Below are 14430 nucleotides of genomic sequence, written 5' to 3'. Positions count from 1 at the left end.
TTTCCCATCCAAAACCATGATCTTTTCTACCCCCGTGAATCCACCCAAAACCCAACTCCTTCAAATTCCCTGCTTTTCTTCCTTAAAGTCTCTGTCGTGTCTATCTTGTTTACCCCGTGTACCCCATCCCTCTCCCTTCCACAGATCTCCTCATGTCTCTGTTACCTGCTGTTTTTTTCCTTCCCTCTCCCATCCCTCTTGTCCCCTGCTCCCCTTGGTGTGCGTTTCTGTGTGTTAGTTGTCACACGAGCCTCAACAGTGTATTAAAAAAAAAGAAAGTCAAGGAACTTAGTGCTATTCTGGTTTACACTTCTAGACCCAATGGGACCAACACATGTTTCATAACCATCCCTATCAGTTCCAGTCGATGCATTGAAATCGCCCAAGACTAGAAGAGTATCTCGCCTGGGGCAATGATCATCCGCAGACTCGAGCGTGGCATAGAATGCGTCCTTCACGGTGAGATCACTTGCCTCATTCAAAGCATATACAGAGACCAGGGAAATGACACCCCACGAGTGACAAATCCTTAGTCTCATAATACGCTCGTTCACCGGTCTTACCTCTAATCATTGGAGTCAGATTATTGGACACAGCTACAGCAACTCCATGGGCATGGTAACAATCAGAGCGACCAGACCAATAGTCGGTGTAACCACCCGCAATGATCTCACCAATACCAATGTCCAAACGCTTGAGTGTGATAGAGTGCAAAAATGAGAGTGCTGCAATGCCGATGTCCAAACGTTTGAGCTCAGATGATAACAGGGGCAGGTGGTCATCCTCTCTTCGGGATGAGACACTCCAGCACCCACCCAAAGGGACCGCCTCAGGTTAACCTAAGGAGACCGCCTTCTGGTGGACAACACCTCAGCAGTAGAGAATAACACTGCACTTTACTTCATCACTTTGAAGTGGGGTGTGGTGTTATTTTCCCTGATGAGTTAGTGTACCTGCATCACACCTCTTGCTTTTGGAAACAATGGTGCCAAAGGCTCAAAAAATCCTTGCCGTGACTTCAATCCTTTGACCTAGAACTCTTCATTCAATAAATCTTGGTCTCGGCTCATATTGCTTTCGAATCGTCGACTTGGTTGGTGGTTTTTCAATCTTCTACCTTTTTTTTAATATATATTTTTTATTATTTTTGTTTCATCTGGTCTCGTTCCCCTTATCCTTTAAGCCATCCACATCTCACAGCTCGAGATACCAGTGTTGAATGCATTAATACAGCAACCCTTTTTAGCTTTCAATGTAAGACTTACCTACATTCCATCTATTTCTTTTTGCTCACCTGCATTCCATCCCTTTCTTTCGTACCTGTGGAAATTCCTCCCTATGTCTGTATGATTACGTTTCTCTGTCCACTGCTTCACGTGTGAAGCTCACCACCAACTCTCGTTGTTTCCCACTTATGTTCATGATTTCATTTTCTTCCCATTAACCTTGCCATTAACACCTCGTTCTTTTCTTACATGTCATGCTTTGTGTGCTCCTCAAATATCATCTTGTTTCTTCCTCCCCTTTTGTGTTCATTGAAACTCCCTCATCATAATTTCCATTTGCTGCTCCAGGAGCCTTGGCTTCATGTTAAGCCAATTGTACGTGCAAATTGCTTCTAAGAAGTCTCATTATGTTTTTCTTTTCTATTTTCCAATTCTCAAAACCTAAGTTAAATTGTATAGCAGTGTGATGCTATTTTGTAAAGCTTCTTGACCTGTCCAATATAATAAGTGCATTGGTTTGGATGTGTTACATGCTTTGTATTATTCAGTCACTTCAGAAACATTTTGATTGCACCGATGGTATGTTGATTTTTTGTGGTGATTTTAATAATGTAGATGTGTTGCTGATATTGAAGAAACAGAGTAACCTCACACCAACTCGAATGGTGGCTGCAGAAGAAAAAGTGAGTTCACGGGAGCCATATCGTATCTTCATCCCACTCTCTCCCCTGTACCCTCCTGCTTGGTCCTGCTTGCCCCCACACCTCTCTGCTTGGTCCTGCTTTCCCTCACGCCCACCTGTTTGGTCCTCCTTGCACCCCTGCACCCTCCTGCTTGGTCCTCCTTGCCCCCCGTGCCCTCCTGCTTTGTCCTCCTTGCCCCCTGCACCCTCCTGCTTGGTCCTCTTTTCCCCCGTGCCCTCCTGCTTGGTGGCTGTCCTGCCTGCTTGCATTTTTGGACCTTAATGATCGAACTATACCTAAGTCATACAGTGCACCACTGTGTGTTTGTTGGCATCTGGGTCAAATTCTAAATTTTTGCCATCATTGTTTCCTCTTTGTTTTTAATATTTATTTTTGTGCTGTTATTTGTTGCTAATGCAGACACAGAAGTCTCCAGATAAAGATGCTATTTCTCAGGCAACAGCAGACTTGGTCCCAAAGAACTCTGAGCGTTCTACAGCCACCCCTCCAAGCTTCAGAGATGTAACCAAGCCTGCACATACCACAATTGAACCTCAGCTGTTTGCATCATCCTTTGTATCGATGTTAATATTGTAGATGTGTTGCTAATATTGAAGAAACTTTTTCTGATAACTGGATTTTAAAAATGATTATTTAAGTAATCTCTCATTATTGGCTGGAACCTGTGAAAGAATTGGAAACATATTTCACAAATCGAACTGTAAATGTACATATTCAGCGTTGTTATAGCACTAGATGGCTTCACAGGGGCAGTAGAGAGAACAATAAATTAAAAATACAGCATGCAAGAAATGTTGAAGCAGGATCAGCTGTTTATGCATAACAACCTTAGCACAAAAGTGTTTGCATATGTGTTGTTAAAAAGTACAACTAGTAAAGAGCACTCTTACGCAAGGTGCAGTTATTGCTGCAAAATATATTGCTTCGTGTCATAATACAATACTCGGATTGAAAAAAAAGCGCTTCTAGAATATGTGTGCAATATCTCTCCAAATAATGTGAATTGGCTCTATCTGTCAAGTGATCTGATTGTGTGCCAGCATAGTTTTCATGTATTTACAAAACAAAATTGATTCTTCTTCGTTCGTATGCAGCACAAAACTGCAGGTTAGCATCATTGGCGGCTGTGCTGCTGATGCAATGCCCCAGTGCTGGTTACACAGGAATTTGGAATTTGTCCACTGTGCCGACAATAGCACGTCTTCTCTTCGCCAAGGACCCCGTGGGATCTTTAACGTCCACCAACGAATGCCAGCAAACGGGATGCCTGTTTAATGTCCATCCGTGGGACAGTATACACATTTCATGACCACTGAAACACTGGGATGGCAGGTTATAGCTGGGTTAGGATTCAAATCCAGGGTAGACAGCTTGGAGGCGAGTATGTGTACCTCCAGGCCACCCTGTCAGCCCACATAGTTGATGCTAAAAAAAAAAAAAATTAATGACATTTTCTAAACCACGAGTTCTCATAGTCTTTTGCACGCCTCTTCCCCCTGCCTCCCTTTGTGGATATTTAATAATGGCTAACCCCTCCTCTGCACCCCAATCTATCTTTGGGCCATAAAAATCCTGTGTTTTCTGAATTATGGCATTATCTTCATCAACATATTAAGGGATCTGGGATGGTTGGTTATTTATTGGACATTTAAGGGGGCTTGTGGGATGGTGTCCTCAGAAGTTCAATTAAAAAAAAAAATTAACACCTAAAAAAAAAGGAAATTTATTGCAAAAAATAGACTTTCTTTGGATTTGCTAAACTTAAGATAACCTGTTTATTCGCTTTTGTCTCTATACCTGGAGGGCAAAGATGAAAAGTAGGCACTTCATGCTGTAAAAGGTCGATGTCCCCAAATGTCTATGGGGACGTCCTCGAATCGTGCTAGGTTGGACTACCCTGCCAATTTTTTGCATGAAGCTGAAAAATGAGCTTTAAAGTTGCATCATCGTAATAATTGCAGCCTGGAAATTAAGGGTAGGAGAAACAAAAATCATAACCTTGTACAGAAACAAGACATCCTCACAAATTACCACTCAAAATGTTTAAATTGAACTGCTCGATAAGTTAACATATATATAAAATGCAAATCCGATCAAGATACAGGTCACCACAGGTCAAAAGATCAGCAAATTTGATGAATGCTTAAAATTGGAGAACTCGTCAAATGTTTCGCAATTTTAACCTTGAAATAGGCTTTTAAATTTTTTTTGTTTGACTGAAATGTTTTACAATAGAGATCCTGTGTAGTATTCAAACCACCTGTGTTGAATTGTTTCTTGAAATATTTACTCAGTAACAAATGGAAGGTCAGTTTTCAAAATGAGCAACATATGCCCATTTTTTCCACGTGATGAAGCACTCGTATCTGCATTGCCCAATTCCCACAAACATTATAATACAGAGCAAATTAGTTTAAAATATGTAAAAAAACTGGATCGGTGGAATACTTGTGAGTAAAGCTGTCCATTGTTTGTTTATCAGGGTTGCCCATCTGCAGATGTGAACAGGAAACATGGCTGACCAACAACATGGCACAAGGCGGCTCCAGACAGCAGCGGTTGGCATCAACCTAAAGATGGGCAATTTTAAATTATAAACTGATAAAGGGACACCATATCATCTGATTATATGTCTTTATAATTCCTTGAGGAAGGGGAATTCTATGTCTGCGTCAGAGTGGTGACCCATCCAAGATTGTGTCCAATAGCCCAATCGACTGCTTTGGCAGCACTGATGCTCTGTATGGAGTTTGGTTCCAATGGATGTTTGTATACTCTAGGTGTGTCATATGCCAGGACAATTGATAATAGATAAACTGTAGAGGATATTACCCCAGTCAGTAAATACGCTCAAAATCAGCTTTGAGCTCTCGGGCTGACTCTGTCGCAGGCACTTTAATCTGATATTGAACAAAAGGACTGATTGGACTGTAAACAGCCAAAGTGGCATCCAAAATGTAGAAATACCGATACTCATCCTTAGAGTTGCATGTTAGCACAGAAAAAGTGGCTAAGCGAATCCCATAACCCCACAGCTACATGTATCAGTTCTTCTCTTTTTAATATAAGCCATTAGCCAGTACCTCTGGAGGTAAGACAAGGTCGAGAAGGTCAATGTCTTGTCGGTTTGAAGCTCCATTTCCCTGTGTCATTTGTAATAAGAAACTCCGTGATGGAAGGCAACCTTCAGCTAAAATTACCAATCCACACCAGAAATCATTAATTGAGAAAGCACAACAGCTGAACCAGCAAGATGTTTTTTTCCCGTTTCCAGGGTGCTGGGAATGATATGGTTGCAAACGGCATATGCTATCACACGAAGTGCATGAATGCATTCAAAGTTACTATGGTATCAGCAGGCAAAAGCTATCGGAGAAATTTTAATGCTGCATTTCAATATCTCTGTCATGAAATTGAAGGTTATTTATTCCAAAAATCACAAAGTTTTCTTTTGAAAAATCTAAGGAACAAGTATGAAACGCTTCTGCAAGAAAGGGGTGAAACAATTTGAAGTAAAATTAAGTGCATAACTGTGAAGAAATAGAATGGCACTCGGTAGAGCGCATATCTCTGCCACGCAATGCCTGATCCAGTTGAACATATCGGGGCCAATAATATTTTGAAATGTCATGCTGTATGTCGTTTTTGGCCCCATCTCTCAATGTTAAAGAATCACTTTAAATATGAAAAATGATCTTATCCGGATGTGGATTCGCATCTTCACCAAAATCGAATCCATTCTTCTTTGTCACACACCCAACGTGTCCACCAAGTTTTGTCCGAATGCATTCACAACTTTTAGAGATATCGTGCTATTTATCATTTTTGGCAGTCTCAATGGAGAAGAATCACTTAAAAAATTATAGTATCCAGATCCGGATCTTCACCTAAATCATAGCAATTTTCCCTGGTCACATACCTTACCTGCTCACCAAATTTCATCCGAATCCATCCACAACTTTTTGACAGACAGGCAGGAGTGAAAACATAACCTCCTTCCACCTGCGGCGGTGCTGACTCAGAATTATGGGAAACGAATTATGGTAATTAAGCTGACTCAGAATTATGGTAAACAGGTGTCATTCATTGATCAAAGTTAAGGGGCAGGATTTGTATGTGCCTTAACAATTCCTCTTGTTGATGCATTGGAAATGCTCAAGAACTTGGAGGGGAAATTTGGAAAAGACAGGTGGTTGAAAACTCCATAATGTGCAGGAAAAAAATCATAAGATATTACTTAGCAGTAGTCAAGTCACAGCAGAGAAAAAGTTCTTCCATGGAGGTTTCTGCACAAGCAGCAGCCGACCTCATACCAAACTCCCTCAAGGAGTTCACCTCAAGTCTGCTTAAGGTAGAAAATATAGCGATAAAAGCGGTAGGTCATGTAGGTTTTTAATTTCATTTCCTCTAAGAGTTCTGACAATGACAAAATTCTTATTACATCTCAGTATTTATTGCAGCAGTCTGGAACAACCACTCCCTTAGGAAACGCAACATCTTATCTCCTCTATAATCACACAAACTATTTCATTGGTTCAATTGAATTATAAATTGGGACGAGGAATCGGTGATGAACATCTGCACATGCAAGTCACTGCAAAGGCTGCTGCAACCTTACAGCAGATTGAGGAAGGTGGAATTTGTATTCCAGATTGTATGACAATAAATTTGAAGCTTCTTCATGTCTTTGCACTGGATACTGTAGACTGGATAAAAAGAGTCAGTTGGGGGGGGGCAGCTTTACATCTTCTGCCATGATAAAATCTGTTGAAGATGACACTCTTGTTTCCAATGTACAAGTCATTCGGTCTGTAGACCACTCCAAGGCTATGAGAAGAATCCACGAAGAGTCGTTTTCACAATGTTATGTTCCGAAGAAAGATGGGAATCCAATACTCAAGACATGATCAGTGCATTTACAGACCTTGAAAATAAATGTGATGACTATATATATATATATATATATATATATATATATATATATATATATATATATATATATATATATATATATATATATATATATATATATATATATATATATATATATATATATATATATATCTTCTTCTTTCGGCTGCTCCCGTTGGGGGTCGCCACAGCAGATCATCCGTATGATCCGCATCGTGATTTGGCTTAGTTTTTACGCCGGATGCCCTTCCTGACGCAACCCTGGTCGCCTCTTACGACACGGGTATGGTACACCTATTCTAACCGGGGCATACACCGGGCCCAGTACACTGGTACTCGCCTCGCCGACCTCGGAAGGATGACAGGCTGAGTCAACCTCCTGGTGTGTATTAATTGAAGCGGCCAACGGGGCTTGAACTCAGGACCATTAGGATCCCAAGCCGCTACCCTAACCACTACGCCAAGCTTACACACACACACACACACACACACACACACACACACACACACACACACACACACACACACACACACACACACACACACACACACACACACACACACACACACACACACACACACACACACACACACACACACACACACACACACACACACACACACACACATACACACACATACACACATACACACACATACACACACATACACACACACACACACACACACACACATACACACACATACACACACATACACACACATACACACACATACACACACATGAAGACCACAAGGGGAAAACCAGAGATGTCACTTTTTATAAATTTCAGGGTTATTGCACCTGCCAATCGTTGGTAACATAAGGTTTCCTCTCACAATATTACTTTCACAAATAACCAGGGGTGTCACATAATTTATATGGTATAAAGTTTCGCCGTGCAATGAAAAAACAAGTGTTGTCAAAGCTGAACAAGTAGAAACCCAGAGTTGTCAGTACTTTACTCCTGGTTATCTCCCTTTCATTCATGTCAACTGTTTCACCATAATATTCAGAGTTGAGAAACTAAAAAATGAAAGGTTGTAAAACTTTCACAGCATAAACTCTGAGCACTACAATGGCCTATTTGGTTATATCATGGGCTCTGTAGTTGGTGCATATCGTGGTTCAAGCCTGGTCAAACCTTTATTGTGGCTTAATGGTTAGCGCTTCTGAGTACCCATCCTCATTCGATGTACCCACCGCCCAATCAACCTGCTTAGGTATATGAGGGAGTCACATGAGGTGACCGGCTATCGCAGGGGTGGTTTATCCTTGGTTTCCTCCAGGTTTTCCATCTTATTAAGTAGTACGGAGTAAGAAATGGAGACTCCGTCATCATATAAGCGAAATACCCTTGAGTATGGCATTGAACACCAATCAAACAAAAAAACAATGACCGTTTAATGTTGAAAAAATAGTCTGTGATCACCAATGTCATGTACTGTATGCTAATAACCAACAAGCATGAATTTGCTACACATCCTGGGTTAAAATTGCATGGAAATTATTAAACAAGGGAATAACCAGTGATGTCAGTTTGCAACATTGATTCGTTCTTTGCTCTTAAATTAAATAACACAGAAGCTTGGCAAATGCTACATGCTTAATTTGATCAGCCAATGATCACTCTTCCTTTTACTGGAAAAGAAATCTATATGACAGTTATTAAACAGTCCACCAAAGTCTTGAAACTTTGTTTTTCAGTTTCTTCAAAATTGACTTATCCTGACATCTCTGGTTTTCCCCTTGTGGTCTTCATATGTATTGCATGATATTTCAAAACTTTGTGGACAGGTGATGATAAAACTTCGTGGATGAGTTGGTAGGTGTTAGGTGACGAGAACAAGCTGATTATATGTTGGTTAATGTCCAGATGCAGACCCAGCCTATCAGTGGGATACAAAACGTAAATTCTTCAGCCTGGCCGAGGTATGCGCTCTACTGAGTCGTAGGTTTTTATGGTGATTACCTGCAGCTTCAAGTTTCTTTCTGATCAGTAAGCTGTTACTTGAAAGAGTGAAGACAGATTTGTTGTTGGTTTTATTTGCTGAAATGCTGTTTCCTTTGTTTTCTCTTCTTCAGATTTTATTTTGGCCTAAATCTTTTCATCTTGCACATTGTTATTCATTTTTATTGTTATTATTATTATTTGAGTGAAAAAACAGATTCTAATGTGACAAAAGTGTTGTTGAGCTTTTCTTCAATTTACTTTTTTTTTTGAATTTTACTTTTGTTGTTACTGTGCAGTTTCACACGGAGCTGCGCCGGATCATCATTTCGCTCATAGACGTTGCACAGAAACTCCTTGCCTTGAATCCCGAAGCTATTGCTCTCTATCGCAATGTCAAAGGTTTGTTACCACTTTATTTTTACTTCTACCTGTCTAGTCTGATTATCGGGTTCTTGGGCAAAGCACTTCTGAGACGATTTCACCAATAATTGCCGGTTTCTCAGGCACTTTTGCCAACAGTTACTGGTTTCTCAGGCATTTTCACCAATAATTACCATTTCTCTGAGAGAAAGTCACAGAATCAAAAAAAAATATTTTTCTAAAACAAAAAACATTTTGAACCAGTTTCTAAGAAACTTTTGTCATTCTTTACGCTTTCAAAATAATGATAAAGTATCACAATTCTCTCCTTTGAGGCACATTGTACATTTTTGCAATTTCTTTGTTATCCTCCCATAAATTAATAAATTTTCATAGTTATTAAATTACACAAAATATATTTCACAATTACCCCTCAAGATAAAATTGGTCCAAATCATTCTCGCTCATTTTCACCGAATTCATGCATTCAGTTTGTTTCGCTCACTTCCTCTTTTTGATTGTGTCTGCTTTCCCAGAACTTTGTTGTTTTTATATTGCTAAGCAATTTCCTTGTCTCATACTGACACATTCACATGGCATTTCAGAAATTCCAATGATGTAGCAGGGAAACAAAGGGAAATTTCTATTTTCAATAATATTCTTTATAAATAGGAGTGAAAAACTCTTCTCCAAAATATTTTATACATTTTGCAAAATTCAGGAAAACTCGAAGAGCCATAACTGTTTTTTTCTTTTTCTTCCTCCTCTTCTTCTTCTTCTTCTTCTTCCTCTTCCTCCTCTTCTTCTTCTTCCTTTATGACGCGGCTCTTGGACACATTTGTCCTTGTTTTACAAAAGCATAATGCACAAGAACACCAAAAGTGTCCTCACAAACATCTTGAAATCAAAGGTGAATGTTCATCTGGTAATTCTCCAGAACGCCCAATTTGTCCTTGATGGAAGTCATCTTTTACAGAGTGTGCATTGGCTCAGACGCCACATATGACCAGGTGTGCAATACATGTGGCACATGTCCTCAACATTTATGGCCCTGAATCCATGATAGTTTTCGATGGATATAGTTGCACAATGTCCACCAAAGCAGCAGTGCCAAGCAACTCAGAATGCTTCTACAGACATCTTTGAGCCTCGTATGATGATGATCACCTCTCAAAAAGTTTTAAGGGCAAGAACAAAGAAAGGCTTATGATGAAACTCATCAAGTTTGAGGGCACTGGTGTGGTGAGCAAGCAGGGGCACTGGTGTGCAGATGCAAATTACTTCAGTGCTAAAATTCCAATGATAACTGCAGCAGATGATCAAACCAGACTTGTTGTGGTCGTAGCCACTGACACTGATTTGTTGGTCATGCTTACTGCGCAGGCCACAGCTGCGATGGATGTGCATATGCTCTTTGGACTTGACACAATATCTGTTCACACATTCAGGAAATCCAGCAATCCATCATTTCCACAGTCAAATCCAATCTCATTTTCATACATGCCATTACCGGTTGGGACTTGGTTTCAGCCCCATACAACATGGGGAAAGAAGGTATTGCCATTTTTGATAGTGTAGAGGAGTAGTGGGTGGGGAGTGGTGAATTCATTTTCTCAGCTGGGCTCAACTCACGATGAAATTGCGTGCATAGTTGAGCTATTTCTCCGAAAGTTGTATGGGGTAGTGTGGTGTACCTCTCTTGACAAGCATCATTACATCTGGTACATGAGTTATTCACTTCACCTGTTAGTTGTCATATTGTTTTGGCTCGTGTGTGTGTGTGTGTGTGTGTGTGTGTGTGTGTGTGTGTGTGTGTGTGTGTGTGTGTGTGTGTGTGTGTGTGTGTGTGTGTGTGTGTGTGTGTGTGTGTGTATTTTTTTTATACATACATATATAATATTATTTTAGATTTTCGGCATGTGCACGACCTTTTCAGCCCAATCCAGGCAGCGCATTCACCGAATGCAACAATCTAGTCGTAGCTTCCGGATCAACGCCGAAACCCAGCTACGACCTTTTCAGCCCAATCCAGGCAGCGCATTCACCGAATGCAACAATCTAGTCATAGCTTCCGGATCAACGCCGAAACCCAGCTACGGATGTTTTTAACACACTATAAACCCGCCAATCCCTCTGTCTACGCGCTACAGGGTCGATCGCCGAATTGTCGATGTACCTAATTATTCGCGCGGACAGAAATACCGGGAGTTTACACCTCAACGGGACCTGCACGAAAACGAGCCGCCTAAGGGGCTCGTTCCGTATGCGAATGCCGAGCGGTTATATATCGCCAAGTCCCGTCGGACGAGATTATTATGTTTTTCGGCTTTAATTAGCCAGTTAATTCCCCGAACACTCCATGGCAGTCAATGTGAGGAAGGGACACAACGAGCAGTTGACATTCAACAATGGGGACATTTATTTGTACACAGGCATGCAAGAATGAATGAATGGGGATAAGGGGACAAGACACGAGCAAAAGCCTACAGCCGAGTTCTATTACGTAATGTACAGGCACTTAACAGTTTGTTACTTACTACAAGACAAGGCGCAACAGACTTTCATGCAAAAACCCAAGAAAGAAAGAATCGGCTCATGAGCCTTTAATGTTCTCAGGGCCGGGATGACCGGAATAGGCCCTGAGAGACTGGGCGGGCTACCTGGCCACCCTCGTGGTGACTCGATGGGTCATTTTTACGGCCACCCCTGGTGTCTCCGTTCGGCCCGGTGCGTCGCGAACGCGCCAGTCGCTTGGGTGGCTTGATGAGCAGCTTGTACGGTTCTCCTCGGTCGTCCAGCCTTCACCGCGGCCTGGCCTAGCCGACGACGTGCTGGAGGAGTGAACTGGTCTTGACCCCAGCTTCCTGCTGGCAACCCTTCCACTCGAAACTCCAATGGCTCAACTCCTGTCAGTCTCCAACCCAGCTAACACCACGAACTCCGCTCTACCACACACCACTGCTCAACCAACACACCACCGCTAAACTGCAAGCGCCCCAAACTCGAACTGCAAGCCGGCGAGCGAACGCGGCTTTTTATCGCCCTGAGGGGAGGGGCCGCTCTGGGCTTCACCACCCGAAATCAGCGCCCTCCCACTTTTCACCTTTGAACCTTCACCCAGGCTGGATCCGCCCTTTCACTTCCGATTGGCCAGCTTCTTCAGAGGGTAAGGCCTTTTTGATCCATTTTGCAAGTCATGCTTGCACACGGACGTGGTTGAAATCACCAGCTTCACGTGGACGTGGTTGAAATCACCATCAAACGTGGACGTGTTCGTTGAGTTGTTGTTGTTAAAGTAAAAGATAGAGAAAGAATAACGGCTAACTCAAAGATGCACAGCCCAGCACACGAATAAATCCCTTTATACATCAGTGGGGAAATCTAACCTGGAACACACACCTACCAAAATAACTGACCTCTGGGGAACCTGACTGGTGTTCTGTGAATTTCCACAACCATAACAATATATATATGTCCATGCTCCATCCAACTGGTGAGTGTCAAGTGAAGAAGCAGCAAGTATACCATATTTCAACTTTGGTATGTCCTTGCCAGGGTAATAATATAGCCTCTGGCCTATAAGTGTTTTTAAACTTACTCAGGTAATTTCCAAGGTTCAGTTTGTTTTCGTGAGATTTGAACCTGGTTTTAATTTGATACGGTCAATAAAGTGATTATGACATGCTATATTAAAGTGTAATCGGACATCCCATCCTGCAGCACTTGAGGAAGATGATGATGATCAGGAACATGATGATGGAGAGGTATACAAGGTTGATGACCAGGCATTGCAGCAGCTTTTGGAGATGGGGTTTCCTGCTAGCCGAGCACGTCGTGCCTTGCACCAGAACCAGTGGGTGATTTTTAAAGCTGTGCTGATGTTCCTTTTGAGATTTTGATTTTGTAAGCAGAAGTCACAGGAATAATTTTGCAAAATATTTATGGATGCATTGAAAATATTTCATTGACAGGTGGTCAAAATAATCCAAGAACATCATTCTTAAGAGCTGATTATGTAGATTTGTTGTTGATGAAAAATAAAATTTGGGTGGCATGTCAGGTGTAATTTGAAAATAATCTGTCTGTTTGACTTTCCTTTTGCACAGGATGTCAGTCACTCAAGCAATGGAATGGCTTATAGAACAGGATGGCATCTCACCGACCTTGTCTCTATCTCAGTCCTCTTCCTCCATGCCACACGACCAAGCGACACCACCATCCTCAGCACCACAGCGAGAAATCGCTGGTTCTTCCACTGCCAGTCGTTCTGGCCTAGATGAGCTTACAGAAGTTTTCCGCCGGATACGGTGGCGCAAGGAGTTTAAACCGAATCCCACAGTAAGTTTTTTTGCCAACTTTAATTTGATTACCATTTGAATTATTCTTTTTTTTTTTACATTTTGAATACAAAATTGAGGCTTGTGGAAGAGCGAGTGCACTCATCGGATCAGGACGTAACACAAAAACAGGAAGCAAAAGGAAAAGGAGAGGGGGGGGGACACCAACAGCACAGTTGAAGGCTAAGACAGAGGGAGACATGGACAAACAATGAGTGTGTGGAGGAATGAGGGGCAGGAGAAGAGGATGCATTATGTCTGGTGTTGGCTTAATAGTTAGAGTGGTGGACTTGGGATCCTAGGGTCCTGACTTCAAATCCTGCTCTTCCATTGAATTCATACCAGGTGGGGTTGACTCAGCCTGTCGTACTTCCGAGGCCGGAAAAATGAGTACCAGCTTGCTGGGATGATTGTGCCATTCGAGTATCCTGCTTCGGAGTGGTGACCCGTCCAGGTTTGTGCCCAATAGTCCATGAGACTGCTTCGGTAGCACCGACGCTCTGTACAGAGTATGGTCCCAATGGGTGGGTGGTGGAGATGATGCATTGGGTGGACAAGATGGATACAGAAGGAAACTCCAAGGAGGGAAAACTGGATACTTGAAAGGAGGAGGGATTGGGGTGGGGTTAACGAAGGTACAAAAGATTATGGTTTTGGATTGGGGGCAATCTGAGATGGAGTTGAACAGCTGTTTTGAAGACATGCAAGGAAGACTGAGATTGAAGAGGATGTGGAAGTTTGTTCCAAAGGTGGGAAAAAAGAGGAACTTTTTTTTTTGTATACATAGTTGAAACTCATGGAAGAGTTTGTACACTGAACGGATCAGGATATAACAGACAAAAACAGGAATGATCATTGTTTCAGGCATTAAGGGACAATATTCTGTGCATAAATGCTCGAGCGTTACAGACATGCTTTACCAGAACATAATCTCATG

The 14430-nt window shown here is 41.8% G+C and overlaps 1 protein-coding gene across 2 annotated transcripts in view; it reads left to right on the top strand.

The window, feature by feature from the left end:
• UBAC1 (UBA domain containing 1) overlaps positions 1-14430 on the top strand; it is a 59666-nt gene that overhangs the window by 22262 nt on the left and 22974 nt on the right. For both annotated transcript variants that reach the window (XM_085897051.1, XM_085897061.1), the window contains exons 3-7: positions 1842-1909; positions 2330-2431; positions 9093-9195; positions 12877-13009; positions 13263-13494. In XM_085897051.1, coding sequence (XP_085753177.1) covers positions 1842-1909; positions 2330-2431; positions 9093-9195; positions 12877-13009; positions 13263-13494 — 638 coding nt within the window. The remainder of the gene's footprint in view (positions 1-1841; positions 1910-2329; positions 2432-9092; positions 9196-12876; positions 13010-13262; positions 13495-14430) is intronic.

The sequence above is a fragment of the Eptatretus burgeri genome, chromosome 1, assembly GCF_056783735.1.
Source record: "Eptatretus burgeri isolate ZD-2024b chromosome 1, Ebu_testis_v1, whole genome shotgun sequence".
NCBI classification, from domain to species: domain Eukaryota; kingdom Metazoa; phylum Chordata; class Myxini; order Myxiniformes; family Myxinidae; genus Eptatretus; species Eptatretus burgeri.
The sequence above is the reverse complement of the archived record's forward strand: the minus strand, read 5'-3'. Positions and strand labels throughout refer to the sequence as shown.